General features: G+C 41.7%; 1 protein-coding gene across 1 annotated transcript in view; it reads left to right on the top strand.

The window, feature by feature from the left end:
• CLCN6 (chloride voltage-gated channel 6) overlaps window positions 1–14,671 on the top strand; it is a 29,480-nt gene that overhangs the window by 3,192 nt on the left and 11,617 nt on the right. Inside the window, exons 3-16 of the mRNA XM_075603450.1 lie at window positions 1,125–1,190; window positions 1,892–1,957; window positions 2,824–2,890; window positions 5,609–5,715; window positions 5,959–6,085; window positions 10,084–10,151; window positions 10,439–10,497; window positions 11,683–11,815; window positions 12,330–12,443; window positions 12,928–13,094; window positions 13,172–13,298; window positions 13,617–13,743; window positions 13,854–14,007; window positions 14,092–14,251. Coding sequence (XP_075459565.1) covers window positions 1,125–1,190; window positions 1,892–1,957; window positions 2,824–2,890; window positions 5,609–5,715; window positions 5,959–6,085; window positions 10,084–10,151; window positions 10,439–10,497; window positions 11,683–11,815; window positions 12,330–12,443; window positions 12,928–13,094; window positions 13,172–13,298; window positions 13,617–13,743; window positions 13,854–14,007; window positions 14,092–14,251 — 1,542 coding nt within the window. The remainder of the gene's footprint in view (window positions 1–1,124; window positions 1,191–1,891; window positions 1,958–2,823; window positions 2,891–5,608; window positions 5,716–5,958; window positions 6,086–10,083; window positions 10,152–10,438; window positions 10,498–11,682; window positions 11,816–12,329; window positions 12,444–12,927; window positions 13,095–13,171; window positions 13,299–13,616; window positions 13,744–13,853; window positions 14,008–14,091; window positions 14,252–14,671) is intronic.

Genomic DNA, 14,671 nt, shown 5'->3' with positions numbered 1-14,671 from the left:
TCTATCTATCCCATTTTAACTTGTGTGCATAAAAATATATTTAATTTTGTACTCCATTGTTTGTGTGTCCGATCTTGTATTTCCTAGATCCAATATTGGATCTTTATCAGGACAATCATTTATTTCTTTTATAGTATGACAGTGCTGAGGAGGATGGAATATGAGGTTAAAGCAGCAATCCCAATTTTTTTTTTTTAAATTATTATTATTAGTTTTGGAACCCCCCCTCCCAGGTTCCAGAGATACTGGTGAAGTTAGTTACTGGGGTCTCTTCCACTCTAGGGAAACAATATGGCCGTTCAAATCGCTCAGGTCCAGTGAGCCAATAGAAAGTCACAACATCCTCAGTTGCGGCTTCCTATTGGAGAGCCGTTTTAATCTCTGCGAGAAACCAGGAAGTAATGCTGCTAACTTGTAAGTCTCTTGGGAATTGGACTGTCCACAGCACTCAAAATAGTGGTTCCAATCCTGTTTAAAATAAGGGAGGTGGGGGGGGGGGGGGGGGGAAGGAATGTAATTAATCCTGCTTTAAAGCGCTGGATGGTGAAGTAGCAATTCTAGCTCTTTGTGTCTGTTTTATTCTGCAATGTACCTGCTGCCTTAAAGAAGCACTCCAACCAGTCTTTCCTCCCCATAGGATGGAAGCAGGGTGTCTTTGGAGCTGAACCCCATTAATTTCAGCTCCGGGGGGGGCGCCTGCTTCCCAAATTACCTCCAAAGGGGCTGTCGGTATCTTGGCAAAGTTTAAAGCTCCTGCACCATTTGGGCCAATAGGAAGCCGCACCGGATGATATCGCTGCTTCCTATTGGCCCGCAGGGCGTGAGAGCTTTCAAGGGCAGCCATTACATGAACCCCGCGAGCGGAGCGGCTACTGGCACCTACGGACGGAAGTATCGGGAAGATAGGGTCCCTGGAGCTGAAATGAATGGGGTCAGCTCTGGAGACCCCCTGCTTCAACTCCATGTAAAAAAAATGGCGCTTGGATTGCCGCTTCAATTTGTAAGAAAAAATATGACGTTGTCTCTGTGTTCTGTTTTTTTGTTTTTTTTTGTTTGCATCTTGTAATCATTTATTTAGGCTTCTTGTCAAGTTTTTGTTCTACTGTATTTCTCTTCTATTTTAGAGCTTGGATTATGACCGATGCATCAATGACCCATACCTGGAAGTTTTGGAGAGCATCAATCATAAGGTATATTATATAGGGTACATGCTTACATTGAGCTGCCAACTCTACATGTGTTTGAAAAAGAAACTTTTGTAAAATGAAAATAAATACCCCAATTGTTAACTGGTTAACCAATGTTATTACTGTACTGTAGTTGGATATTGAATTAAAATGCAGTTTAGAATCGTTTTTTTTTTTGTTTTTTTGTGTTAATTGTTCCTGTTATTTCTTCCGTTCTGTCTTCTGCAATGTTTCCTCCTCTCTTCCCTTTGCTACAATATGCAGGTTAATCTTCAGTCTTGCAGGTACCTCCTATTCACAGACCTGGAGAGTTATTTAAAACATCATATACATACAGTACTAAGCAGCTCTTCGCTTTTAAACAGTATGGCAATTGCATCACCCTGGTATATTTTCGTCCTCTGTTTGTAGCGGAAAGCTGTTTAACTTTTCAGTTGCGGCCATGTATGGATGTATTTATGTATATATCTTTATATAGTGCCCACGGTGTTCTCAGCGCTTTAGAACAGAGATAAAACACAGTACAGGGAATTCTAATACAATAAGCACAGCAAAGTCAGACAATGGGAAAGGAAATCCCTGCCCCGGAGAACTTACAATCTAATGTTAGTAATTTGAAGCCAAATCCCAGTACTTCTTTCCTATGCAAAGTTTATTCTTGTAGCTATTTATTGGTCATTGGTCTTATTTTGCTTCTTAAACAGAAAGCCAGAAGATATGAGGCAGTGAGGTGGATCATGGTCTTTGCCATTGGAGTCTGCACAGGGTTGGTAAGGAATTTTATTCGAGGTGGATTCTTGTTTATTTAGTGGATGGAAAAGGTAAATGTGGCCGTTTTCTCATCTCCACGTGAAGTCTTACCTGCTATAGACTTTTCCCACTGGTTCTCAGATTGGGGTCCCTGGACCACTTATAATTCCTGAAGACTTCAACAGTGGTCCCCTAAAGATTTCAGAATTCACCTGTCACTGCAGCCAGTGGCATTTCTCTCACTGATCACATATGACCTAGAAAGAATAGAGGAATTGTTCTTGCTGCTAATGCTTTTTCTTCTAGTCCCTCCGTACCAGTACAACGTTCCCTACCCAGTGCAGATTTTTTGTTTCTGCTTTCCTTTCTTTGTTTTTCTGTGATGGGGTTTGCTTGATTCTTTTCATTGCTCGGACACACAAATAACTTGTGTGAGGAGGAGGGCAAGGAGCCATCAGGCTTAATCCTCTATTCCAGAGGTTCCCAACCCCTGTCTCCAAGGGCCACTAACCGTGCAGGTTTTAAGGATACCTCTGCTTGAGCCCAGGTGGTTCAGTCAAAATCATTGGGCCACCTGTGCTAATGAGAGGATAGCCTTAAAACCTGCACTGTTAGTGGCCCTTGGGGACTGGAGTTTGGAACCTCTGTTCTATTAATTTTATACTGGCATGGGGGGGAATAGAAGAGGATTTACCGTAAGAATAACTTTAATTTTTCTTTCACCAAGCATAAAATAATGTTACTTTGCCCCTTAACATTCTTTGGTCAGGGTACCATTCACGGTTGAGATTATGATTGTCTGGAAGCTTTTATTTGACAATGTTTTTTTTGTTTCCCCCCCCCCCCCCCCCCCCCCCCTTTATCCCATTGTTTTTTCTATCCACAGGTTGGGCTTTTCGTGGATTACTTTGTGCGACTATTTTCACAGTTTAAGTACCGATTGGTACAAAACTGTATCCTTTCACAATTGCCTGGATATTATTGGCTTTGTAGATACTGTATGTGCTCATTTTCAAGTTTGCAGACACCCACAGCTCTTAACCATTAGGCTTAGGACCCGCTGCGGCCGGCGGCGTTCGCTGCCACGTGCTAGTGGGCCACCAGCCCCTTACCTGCACTCTGGTAGTCCCCGCCGCCTAATCCCTCCGTGGCTAACTACGTGCTGTGACACGTCAGCCGGCCGGAGCTACAAGCCTCTGGTGATCCGGCGCGGTGACGCGTCACGTGATCCGCAAGGGAACCAATCACAGATTGGATTCCAGCAGCCATTCAGAAGACAGGCAGTGCGCCGAAAAAAGTTAACTGCAGATCGCGGTACTGTGACTTGCACGCGCCGGCAGCAAGGCGGGCGCGTGCAGTGGGGCCTTAGTCTGTGTGTGTGTGTCTGTGTGTGTCTGTGTGTGTCTGTGTGTCTGTGTGTCTGTGTGTGTGTCTGTGTGTGTCTGTGTGTGTCTGTGTGTGTCTGTGTGTGTCTGTGTGTGTCTGTGTGTGTCTGTGTGTGTCTGTGTGTGTCTGTGTGTGTGTGTTAACTAGCAGGGTGTGTAATTTAGATGTTAATTATATATAAAACACCTCTAAAGTGTTAAAGAATAACCACAATTTGATGTTAAATACTGACAAATACACAGTGCACTAAATAGTAATATACTATAAAGTACTACAATGCAAAAAATGACAAATTGTAACTATAAGAATAATGTGAAAAACAATATAAAAACACAATAAATGATAAAAAAAAAATAACTAAAGTATGTCCATGTAAAACAATCAGATACCAAACCAATAATGTGATCTGGAAAAAGTCAGACAATGATTTGTCAAGATACTGGCAGCCTTCTTCTTGGGCACAACAACCTCCCTTGACAGAACTAACAGAAAAAAGAAGAAAAAGCGCCCGATCTTCGTGTGATAACGTAGATAAAATTTAATAATAATGGACATCACGATTCAAAACTCCCAAGATTGCAAATATAAAAAGCATTGTATGAGTAATACTCATGCTCCGACCCGTCGTGTGTTGCCGCCACGGCGCCTCTGCTCCACTGGAACAGCTCCGGACTGATGTCACGCCTCTCTGGACGGTGTTACTCCTTAGAGGTATCCTCCGGCAACTCCCATCTCTTAGGTGTAAGTTCCCTTCGTGGTAAAGAGTCCCAATGCTCCGGGACAGGGTCTGGCTTCACTTATCAGAACTGACACTGGTTCTAAGCACTTGTAAAATGTCAGTGATAACACGTCCCTACGCGTTTCTTGAGACTAAGCTGATTTCTTCAGGGGATAAAGGTTGGTAGGATTGGGGTGGTTTAAATATATCCACTGACCAATCCTTGAAGACATCTTATAATTAGTTGATGATATACACATGATAATCAAAATGTACAAACCTATCAATTAATATATTTCTAGCACAGAAATTGATACTAAATCTGTACGTACATATTTATAATACAATGAACTTGATAGTTATTTTTGCACATGTTGTATTGGATGATTGTTACTAATTCATTAAAGGCTATTAAATGAATTGGTTGAGGATTGCATAGAAAAAATACATACATACTGAATTAATTCAAGGGAGAGATATTTTAACATCATAGAATGAAAGAGAGCAATGTGGTTGTGAATCAATTGAATTAATTAACTAACTCAATATATTATCAGGGTTTAGCCCATAAAAATATGGGTGGTTGTTTTGAACTATAATAAATAGTGTTCGACAAACCTATACATTTGCACGCCCCGGGCGAGTGGATTTAACATCGTGGCGAGCTCCTATTGGCCCAAGCAGCACACGTGTGGTACTAGGTGGCGAGTAGATTTTTTTTGTTCGGCGAGTAGATTTTTTGGTGATTTGTCGAAAGATACAGTTTTGCAATTAAAGAACTTATTTATTGGTTTTGTCCTGATTTGAACAAAACCTACTTGTTAGTAGGTAGAAAAGCACTAAGCTGCACTGTATTGTTCCCCCAAGCTGTCATTGTGACCTTAAGTCGGCCCTCTTATGCATTTCCACAAATGGCTTCTTATAATCACACACACGATGGGAAAACCATTGCAGATGTCATTAGGGGTTTAGCAGTAAAGCAGAACGAGCTCACTCATGGGTCCCTGCTTTAAATCTTCTCCTTTTTTTAAAGTGATTTAATAATTTGTCATATCCCCTAATGACTTTAGTACACATCTTTAGAAAACCTTCAATTTCAGTCATTTGATCATAACGTGTGTGTGTGTGTGTGTGTGTGTGTGTATCATGCCCACACAAACTGTTTGTCCTTACTTGGTATATCACTCTGTTTAAATACACACACACACACACTAACTATACTTTTTGGTAGAGGAATAGAACGTGAAGAATACAAAGTTGTTGCTATTCAGCTAGTTTGAACAGAGAGGATCACATCTCAGTTTTTCATTAAATTTGAGCTACTCATTTGATTTATATTATATAGTATCTATTCTGTTACCCATAATCTAGTGGGATCGGATCAGTTGTTGTGGTCATCTGTCCTTTTAGTTAACAATTTCAGGTTTGTATTATTTACCTGTTCCAGTTTGTTTTAAGGGTGACCTGTGGGATCCACGCTGAGATGTGTGATAAGCTTGGTTGGGTTTTGATGTTGCTCACGGGATGTTCTGGTTTCCATGATGGTTCCTTGATGCAGTTGCTGCAGCTGTGGATGAATGCACTGATCGAGGTTGTCTGGCCCTGTCCCTTCTTGAGCTGCTGGGATTTAACATGACCTTTGTTTTTATCGCAACACTCTTCGTCCTTATCCAGGTAACGTATGGAGAAATGGGTGGGTGATGACTGCTGAGACGATGCACTATTGCTCCTGTTTCAATGTTTAATATTTTGTGGGTGAAATCTGTTGAATTGTGGACTGTTTGTGGATGTGTTGATTCTCAGACTGGTCATGAGTAGTTCAGTATAATTGTGGGCACATAGGTTCTGCTTTTCACATTAGTTCATGCTGCTCGTGAGTAGCTTAGAAGTAAGGTCTGCTTTTTTGCTCTTTCACAGCCTGTGGCAGCTGGTTCTGGGATTCCAGAGATCAAATGTTATCTGAACGGGGTGAAGGTTCCTGGCGTTGTCCGTCTCCGAACACTGGTCTGCAAAGCATTGGGTGTCTTGTTCAGTGTGTCCGGAGGTAAGAATGGTTGTTTCGCCAGCTCACTGATTCTAGTCTATAGGAGCAGGTCCCTCTGTCGGGGAAAGGGTTAAACAGGTAGGATTGCACACAAGACAAAAAAGCCCCAATACTACATCCAACATAACAGATAGTATTTAACTTAATAATTTGTCATTTTTCTCACAAGTAAGGTGTTAGGGGTCCATTCTTTAGCCCGAGCATTATAAACCTGCAAACATGTCGAGGTTAACCCTTTCTGCGGATCCTACCCTGGCTGCACATGTTGTATTATAGGGCAGGAGAGCGCAAACTTTTGGAGCTCCGCCCCCCCCTGCCTGCTCCCCCCTCGCTGTCCCGCCCCCCTTAACTTGTTTGGTGGCGTGAAATGATGCCACGTGACCCAGTTGCCATGGAGACTGACGTGTGACGTCACTCCGCACGACACCGCGGCGTGATTTGACGCCGCGTTGCCATGGCGATGTGTCACAGCAATTCTTCTGAACCCCGGTATGTGAGTGGCAGAGGCCTCATGTGATCCCCCGGCATTTCATTTAAATGCCTCAGGGAAGAGCGCGGGGCATCTGCAACCGGCCGCGCCCCCCAAAAAATCCCGCGCCCCAACTTTGCGCACCGCTGAATAAGATGGAGTCTGTACATTTAACAATACAAACCGCTTAAAAGTAGAGCACTAAAATGGTAATAATAAATGTTAAACAAAATATATCGTGCGTAACTCATAAACCTCTAATATAATCAGTGATACAATGTGTATTAACATATACCCTTCTAATAAACCTCTAATATAATCAGTGATACAATGTGTATTAACATATACCCTTCTAATTTTTACTCAACTGGTAAAACCACAAAAAAAAAAAAAAAAGTGTGCAAAAATAATTTTTTTTTTACATAACCGTGTAATGTGATGTAGAAATCGTCTGTTGCTATTAAACAGGGGGTGGCTCGGCACCCCCCAAACACTGAAGATATGGAGACAAAAAAACAGCGCACAACGCAAATAGTGAAGTATGAAAGTAACAAGTGTATATTAAAATAGGGGATAAATATTCTGCGTACATCAAGGTATTAGGACATAAACATTGAGTGTGTTAAACACACACGTTACCACTCGGCGGCCGCTCATACAGGAGTCAGGAGTATGTTTCCCTTGGCAGGCGTCTGGGACAGCAGCTGCGATGCTTTTCCTTCCTAGGAACACCTCTGCATTCGGTCACCGTCTCTGTGGGAAACTCCCCTCTGGTCAGCTGGGCTCCAGACGGATCGAGCAATCTGCAGCCTGCAGACGCACTGGGAGGGTCCCCAGATTGGTCAGTGAGGACCTGGGTGGCTCGCAGAGCTCTCCGTTTAGTGCAGCCACAAGCAGGGGTGAACTGGCTGGCTGGGAATGAAACTCCAGTATGTCGCGCTGTTGCTCCGTTGCGGGACGCTGCGAAGTGACGTCACAGTGGCGATTTCAAAAGTACACAGCAAAAGCGGAAAAAAGTCTCTAAAGTGCCCAAACTGCACACATAGGATAGAGTAGCAATAATACACTTGGACCAATTACATCCTACATGTTTTGTAGTCACAACTACTTCATCAGGGAATGGTTGTGACTACAAAACATGTAGGATGTAATTGGTCCAAGTGTATTATTGCTACTCTATCCTATGTGTGCAGTTTGGGCACTTTAGAGACTTTTTTCCGCTTTTGCTGTGTACTTTTGAAATCGCCACTGTGACGTCACTGCGCAGCGTCCCGCAACGGAGCAACTGCGCTGACCAGAGGGGAGTTTCCCACAGAGACGGTGACCGAATGCAGAGGTGTTCCTAGGAAGGAAAAGCATCGCAGCTGCTGTCCCAGACGCCTGCCAAGGGAAACATACTCCTGACTCCTGTATGAGCGGCCGCCGAGTGGTAACTTGTGTGTTTAACACACTCAATGTTTGTCCTAATATCTTGATGTACGCAGAATATTTATCCCCTATTTTAATATACACTTGTTACTTTCATACTTCACTATTTGCGTTGTGCGCTGTTTTTTTGTCTCCTAATAATAAATGTACAGTTTTTAAGTAATTCCAAAAATATAGTTCAACAGTAAAAAGGTGAACAAAAAAGCGGTGGATATCAGAGGCTCCAAGGTAGCTTTTTTGGTTTTTTTTATTGCCCATTTGGGTTGTTTTTGGCAGTGTGTGACTGCAGGGGTGGGGTGTTCATTGGGGTGCAAGCTGTTCACAATCGGCGTCAGTGTACGCACCATCCGGTGGGCTCGTCGTTCGCCTGTCTATCCTCCCCTTATCCTCCCTGTATATATCATTTTTGTCCACACATACATGGGCTTTATGAATATCAACACAACACTTACAAATCCTGTTTCATGTATGTAATGTATGTATGTATGTATGTTATGTATGTATGTATATGTCTTTCTGATTTCTCTGTGTCTTGGTAGCACAGGAGACGGGACAGGTTCCCATACTTCGTTGTCAGATTAATTCAACAGTACGTTCAACTCCTTCAATAAGTTCCTCTAAAACTCCTTATTAATAGCGAATGGCAACTGAACAATAGAAGAGCACACACAATACCTCCGATAGTGTTACTTTTTACATTAATAAAGCAGAATTCAAGCTTCGCTCGCACATGTATATCCTTTATATTAGTTAATCACAGCTGGGGTCCACCTGGTGTCGGGGCACTTCCTTGGTGATGGACACCCTCCATACTTGTTCCATAGTACATATCCTGTTGTCTTATTGCACACTAACTGTAGTGTTCCTTCGGCATCAGTCGCAGTTCAATGACCGCACGTAACCGAAACGATCCTTACCACAAATCTATTTAGAAACGTGTTTTACTAGGGAGTAATACATTGAGAGTTACCTTTTTCTTTTGTATGTCCTGGACACAGATTTGTGACGACAATACATGGTTACATTAAGTGATCAGAGGTTATACAATATATTTGAAAACATTTTCATGGACAGTTAGAAATAAGAACAGGGAGAGAGAATAAAGAACCCTGGTAAACTGAGAGCGCACAGATACTAAATTGTATTGGTAGATACAATTAAAAATACAGTTTTAATGGTAAATAATTAATATAAATGGGTTAAAGAATGTAGATGCGACGAATACTAATGGTTAGGAACCAAAGATTATTGAATCACGACTGTGATAAACATAGATGAGGAATATTTATTGGATACCAATCCCCTTGTAAGTATATCCAACTAATAAATATGTTGCGGGGGCTATAGTGCTACAAAAAGCACAAAATGGCGGCTCAGGACCAAAGTAAGTAAAGTAAGTGTAGCCTTTATTGGACATCTTTAAAACTTCTTCTCAAAAAGGCCTTTTTTTCTCCGTTTGGTAGAGAATATATCGATCTATATCCCTTGTCTGCATCCCTCCTCGGTCCTTAACTATGTAAATGAGAGAGATGAGCAGGGCTTATTTTGGTCTGTTTTATAAGATAGAAATGTGGTCACACTTCCTGGAAACTAACGGCAGGACTCCGCAAACACAACAATGGTCTTACAAAGCCCTGTAACACGTCTTTGTATCTCGTATAAAATAAAGCCGCCTTTGCAAGCCTGAGGATAATGTGTCTCCTTACTATGGGAAAAAAAGTGATAATAATCAAGTTGTCCAAAACGATTATTAGACGAGCGCCCCATGACTACGTACAGTATTTCTCTCCAAACCCAATCTTTCTAATGTCCTATCAAGGAACACTATTTACCAGAGGATCCCATCATGATGCACTCCAAATTTGGAGTGCATGATGATGGGATACTTTTGTGAACAGTGTCCATTGTAATCGGTTCTCAGGTGGCACCCCTCCAGTACCAGTAATTTCACCTAGCTGAGCAGGCACATCTCCATTACTTTAGTGTCCTGTCACTCTGTTAATGCATGTTAGGGCCGTTCTATACTGTGCGTGTGTGGTGTGTGCGCGCGTGCGGTGTGATTCTGCGATGTAATAGTGTATTCTTCTCTCTGTATTGTCAGGTCTCTTTGTAGGTAAGGAAGGCCCAATGATACACAGCGGTGCTGTGGTGGGAGCCGGCTTACCTCAGGTTGGTGTTTGTCTGGATTATAATGTTTCATCATGCTGCTTATTATTAGTGGAGACCAGGGTTATTTAGACAGCAGACTCGAACACCGGAAGATATTGTAATATTGCTTTTAATATTCTGTTCTTCATATTTTTAGCCTATGGACCTTGTTATGATACTTGTGCAAGGATGAAACCAATTAAACCAGAATTATTCTTTGGGTAGGGAGTTGTGGTGTTTTGTTGTACCCATGCAGGGGAAGGGACACAAACCAAGTGTCTGAGCCAAACGTTTATTTATGTTTTCAGTTCCAGAGCATTTCTTTCCAGAAGATTCGATTCAACTTTCCACATTTCCGAAGTGACAGGTACTGGCTCCAAATGAGTTCTGGTTTGGGATCTATTAAAGATGAGGGGTAGCACTGACATGAGGGAGCACTACATCTTTTTCTGTGTTCAATATTTTGTTTTCAGACCAATATTTTTCCTTGCTGTGGATTAGCTAGTTTAAAAGCCTAATATTTCGATAGACTCCTATTAGTCAAACTTCAACTATATTGCCTGCTATACATTTGGACACCTCCTTAAATATCGTAACCACATTTTGCATCATGGTTCCTGGGATCAAGTAGCAGGGTTTTGTCTGGATAAGATGCCACACATGCTGTCACCCATATCGGAGAATGGAGTCCCATTAAACTTGGCTTGCCCACACTTCATCGAGATTAGAGCCATCGACTTGGCAATGAAATGAGCGAAACGAGCTACTACTCGGCTCAGTTGGAAAACGATTTAACCACCAATGAACCATTACTCGTTCAAGATCAAAAACAGGCTTATGTAGCAACCATGAACATAGTCTCCAGAAAAACATGGAGGAATAGTTTTCATTGATGCACCAGGAAGAACCAGAGAGCCGTTTGTTATCAACTTGATGTTGGCGAAAATATCTTGATATCCTAATGTATAGAGAACAGATGAACAACTTTCCAAAATATATAGTAGATGCTCCAGTGTGGGAACTGGAAAATAATTTAAATTTTTCGCGCCTGATGGAAAAAACAAAAATATAGTTTACCCAACAGCATTAGAATTAAAAAAAAATATATATATATTTTTTTTTTCATTAAGAAACTAAACATGGAGGAATAGTTTTCATTGATGCACCAGGAAGAACCAGAGAGCCGTTTGTTATCAACTTGATGTTGGCGAAAATATCTTGATATCCTAATGTATAGAGAACAGATGAACAACTTTCCAAAATATATAGTAGATGCTCCAGTGTGGGAACTGGAAAATAATTTAAATTTTTCGCGCCTGATGGAAAAAACAAAAATATAGTTTACCCAACAGCATTAGAATTAAAAAAAAATATATATATATTTTTTTTTTCATTAAGAAACTAAAAAAAATGTTATTATCCATGTATAAATGTCAGTATTTTTTGTTTCTTAGAATTCCCATGCAACGCCGGGTACTTTCAGCTATTACTAAATAACTACAACTTCATGGTTTCCCTTATTTCATTGGTTGACTGGTCTCTTGATCTCTAGGGACAAGAGGGACTTTGTATCTGCAGGAGCAGCTGCGGGCGTGGCTGCTGCTTTCGGGGCTCCTATAGGGGGTACATTGTTCAGTCTGGAAGAAGGATCATCTTTCTGGAACCAGGGACTCACTTGGAAAGTGGTGAGCAGGTCAACCTACTATCCTGTGGGAATTTCAACTTGGGGGTATTAAATATTGACCGTCGCTGACTGTTCGGTCTCTTCCGTTGTATTTAACATTGCTGTGTATTGCTCTACAATTCAGAATTTAGATTGTGTGGTAAAAGCTCTGGCTGGAAGTTCCATAATGAGAGGATCTGATCTTAACATTGGAACTTGTTTGGTAAAGTTAGGCGAGGGTTGCACTGTTTCTCTCGCATATTCTCTCCCTCTTTCTTTGCACGTTTACAATTGATATAATGGTAATATCCCTCACAAAAACACGAACATACTTAACCTGAACTCCGGATGAGATTTTTTTTCAAATAAGACTAGTATATGCATTATAGCCGGACTCTCTCTGCAAGTTCTCTTGTAACACCCTTCCTGGTTTTGTCTTGGTTGCCTCTGTGTCTGATGTAGAACGCCAAGCTAACTTCTTAAATCCTTCTTCCTTTTTTTCTATTTTTATTTTTATTCAATTTTTTTTTTTTTAGCTCTTCTGTTCCATGTCCGCCACCTTTACGCTCAATTTCTTTCGCTCTGGGATACAGTTTGCAACCTGGGGATCTTTCCAAATGCCGGGGCTGCTCAATTTTGGGGAATTTAAGGTGAGTTCTTGAGTTAAGGTGCGTCCAATCTCCAATAATAAGTAACCATGCCAGAACCCGAAGAGGGTGTTTGGTGGATAGTAAAGTGATTGCTTTAAAATATCAATCTCCCTTCCCATTTATTTTGTATTTTTTAAACCGAGCTTTTTTAAGCCCTAATATCCCCAGGTTCCCAAAAAGTGTATCTTTTTATGACAAGTCGTTCCTTGTCCCTTTTTGGAAAAGCGCTATAGCCGTCATCCAAGCGTCCCTTCCACAGGTTAATAGGAAGTCTCATTGACATCAGAGCATGACATCTCTGCTTGGACGACCCCAGCTGCCATCTTTGCCCGGCAGCTTTCTATTGTGGAACCTAAGGCCATATTTGTAGTTTCTTGGTGTCAGAACCCAGCACAAGGAATCTAATCTATATCAGAAGCCTGGGGGTCACACGGGTCGAGGGACTGTGGAGTGGTTCAGGTATGAGCTCTTTCTGTCATTTCAGTGCTCCGATTCTGATAAAAAATGTCACCTCTGGACTGTAGTGGACTTGGCATTCTTCATTATTATGGGTGTGATTGGAGGTTTGCTTGGAGCCGCATTCAACTGTCTGAATAAGAGGCTTTCAAAATACCGCATGAGAAATGTACATCCCAAACCAAAATTTGTCAGGTACCTTGAACTGCATTAGCTTGTTTAACGTACATGTTACTGTCTTCTTTCCCATAATGCTTGTTCTTGTCCTTCAGGGTTTTTGAGAGTCTGCTGGTTTCTCTGGTCACCACCGTGATTGTGTTTGTAGCATCCATGGTTTTAGGAGAATGCAGAAAACTGTCCCCTCCAACACACGGAAATAATAGCACGCTTTCCTTGCAGGTATTTCTCCCTTTCCTCCCTCAGCCCGACTTAAGACCTGCATTAGTAGAGGATTCCTAGTGCTACTGTATGATTGCTTTTGCCTAATATAGAAGTTGACAGCAAATGAGAACCATATGGCCCATCTATAATCTACACTATAAGCATCTACTCCCTTAACATGTTTCTTTATGCAGAAAATATAACTTTATAGTGTCCCATGACAGATTTAACCACTTTGCTGGCATTAGGGCATGCAACTAGAACGTGTTAATATGTTGATTTGGGCTGTTGCTTCTTAAGGTGCGTTTTGAAGAAATTGTTGTGTGGGTTCCTCAGGTCTCCTCTGAAGAAGTGAATTCCAGCATCAAGACTTTCTTCTGTCCCAACGATACCTACAATGACATGGCGACTCTGTTCTTCAATCCCCAAGAGTCTGCCATCTTACAGCTGTTCCATCAGGATGGTGAGTTTGTGTTTGACGCCCAAAAGCTGCTTTGATGACTGCTGGTTGAAGCATGCCAGTCTGTCTATAATTGTTGAATGTAAAGGATCCATGCACCTCTTGTGTTCCAGGCACTTTCAGCCCAGTCACTCTGTCTTTTTTCTGCTGCATGTACTTCCTCCTCTCCTGCTGGACCTACGGTATCTCTGTTCCCAGTGGTCTCTTTGTGCCTTTGTTACTCTGTGGTGCAGCCTTTGGTCGCTTGGTTGCTAATCTTCTCAAAAGGTAGACCATGTACCTGCAGCTTCTTCTATGATTTTGTCTCTGGCTTTGGTGTGTGCCACGGTGACCTCATGTGTCTCTGTCTAGCTACATGGGATTGACTCACATCTACTCTGGAACATTTGCCCTGGTTGGTGCTGCAGCTTTTCTGGGTGGTGTGGTACGCATGACTATTAGCCTCACGGTCATTCTCATTGAATCAACCAATGAGATCACTTATGGATTGCCAATTATGATCACGCTTATGGTGAGTAGATATCTTGTATTATGGCCCTTCTTTACTGAGCTACTCCATAAGATGCCCCTTCTAGTGCTTGCGTTTAAAGTGACCTAATCAAAGGCTGCATTTTAATCTTTGTATGGTCATTCTGTAAAGTGGCATTTCTGTGATTTGTTTAGTTAAAGCAATACAATTCTATGAATTTGTGTGTAAATGGCATCATTGTGCTTTGATTATGCTCTGAGCATTTTCTGCCATGTAATTCTCCACTTCTATTTGGGACAATTTGTAGTTTGAAGCATTGGGGCCTTTTTATTGAACAGCAAAAATGGCGTTTCCATGTGAAAATTTGCATTTTCCCGCGCACACATCTCGCTGCACGCAGTAAACTATTTTTGGGACATTCAAAAAGTTTTGTTTTGGTTACGACTGAACAAATCCGTGTGG

This window comes from Ascaphus truei, chromosome 6 (genome assembly GCF_040206685.1).
Source record: "Ascaphus truei isolate aAscTru1 chromosome 6, aAscTru1.hap1, whole genome shotgun sequence".
In the NCBI taxonomy this organism is placed as follows: Eukaryota; Metazoa; Chordata; class Amphibia; order Anura; family Ascaphidae; genus Ascaphus; species Ascaphus truei.
The sequence above is the reverse complement of the archived record's forward strand: the minus strand, read 5'-3'. Positions and strand labels throughout refer to the sequence as shown.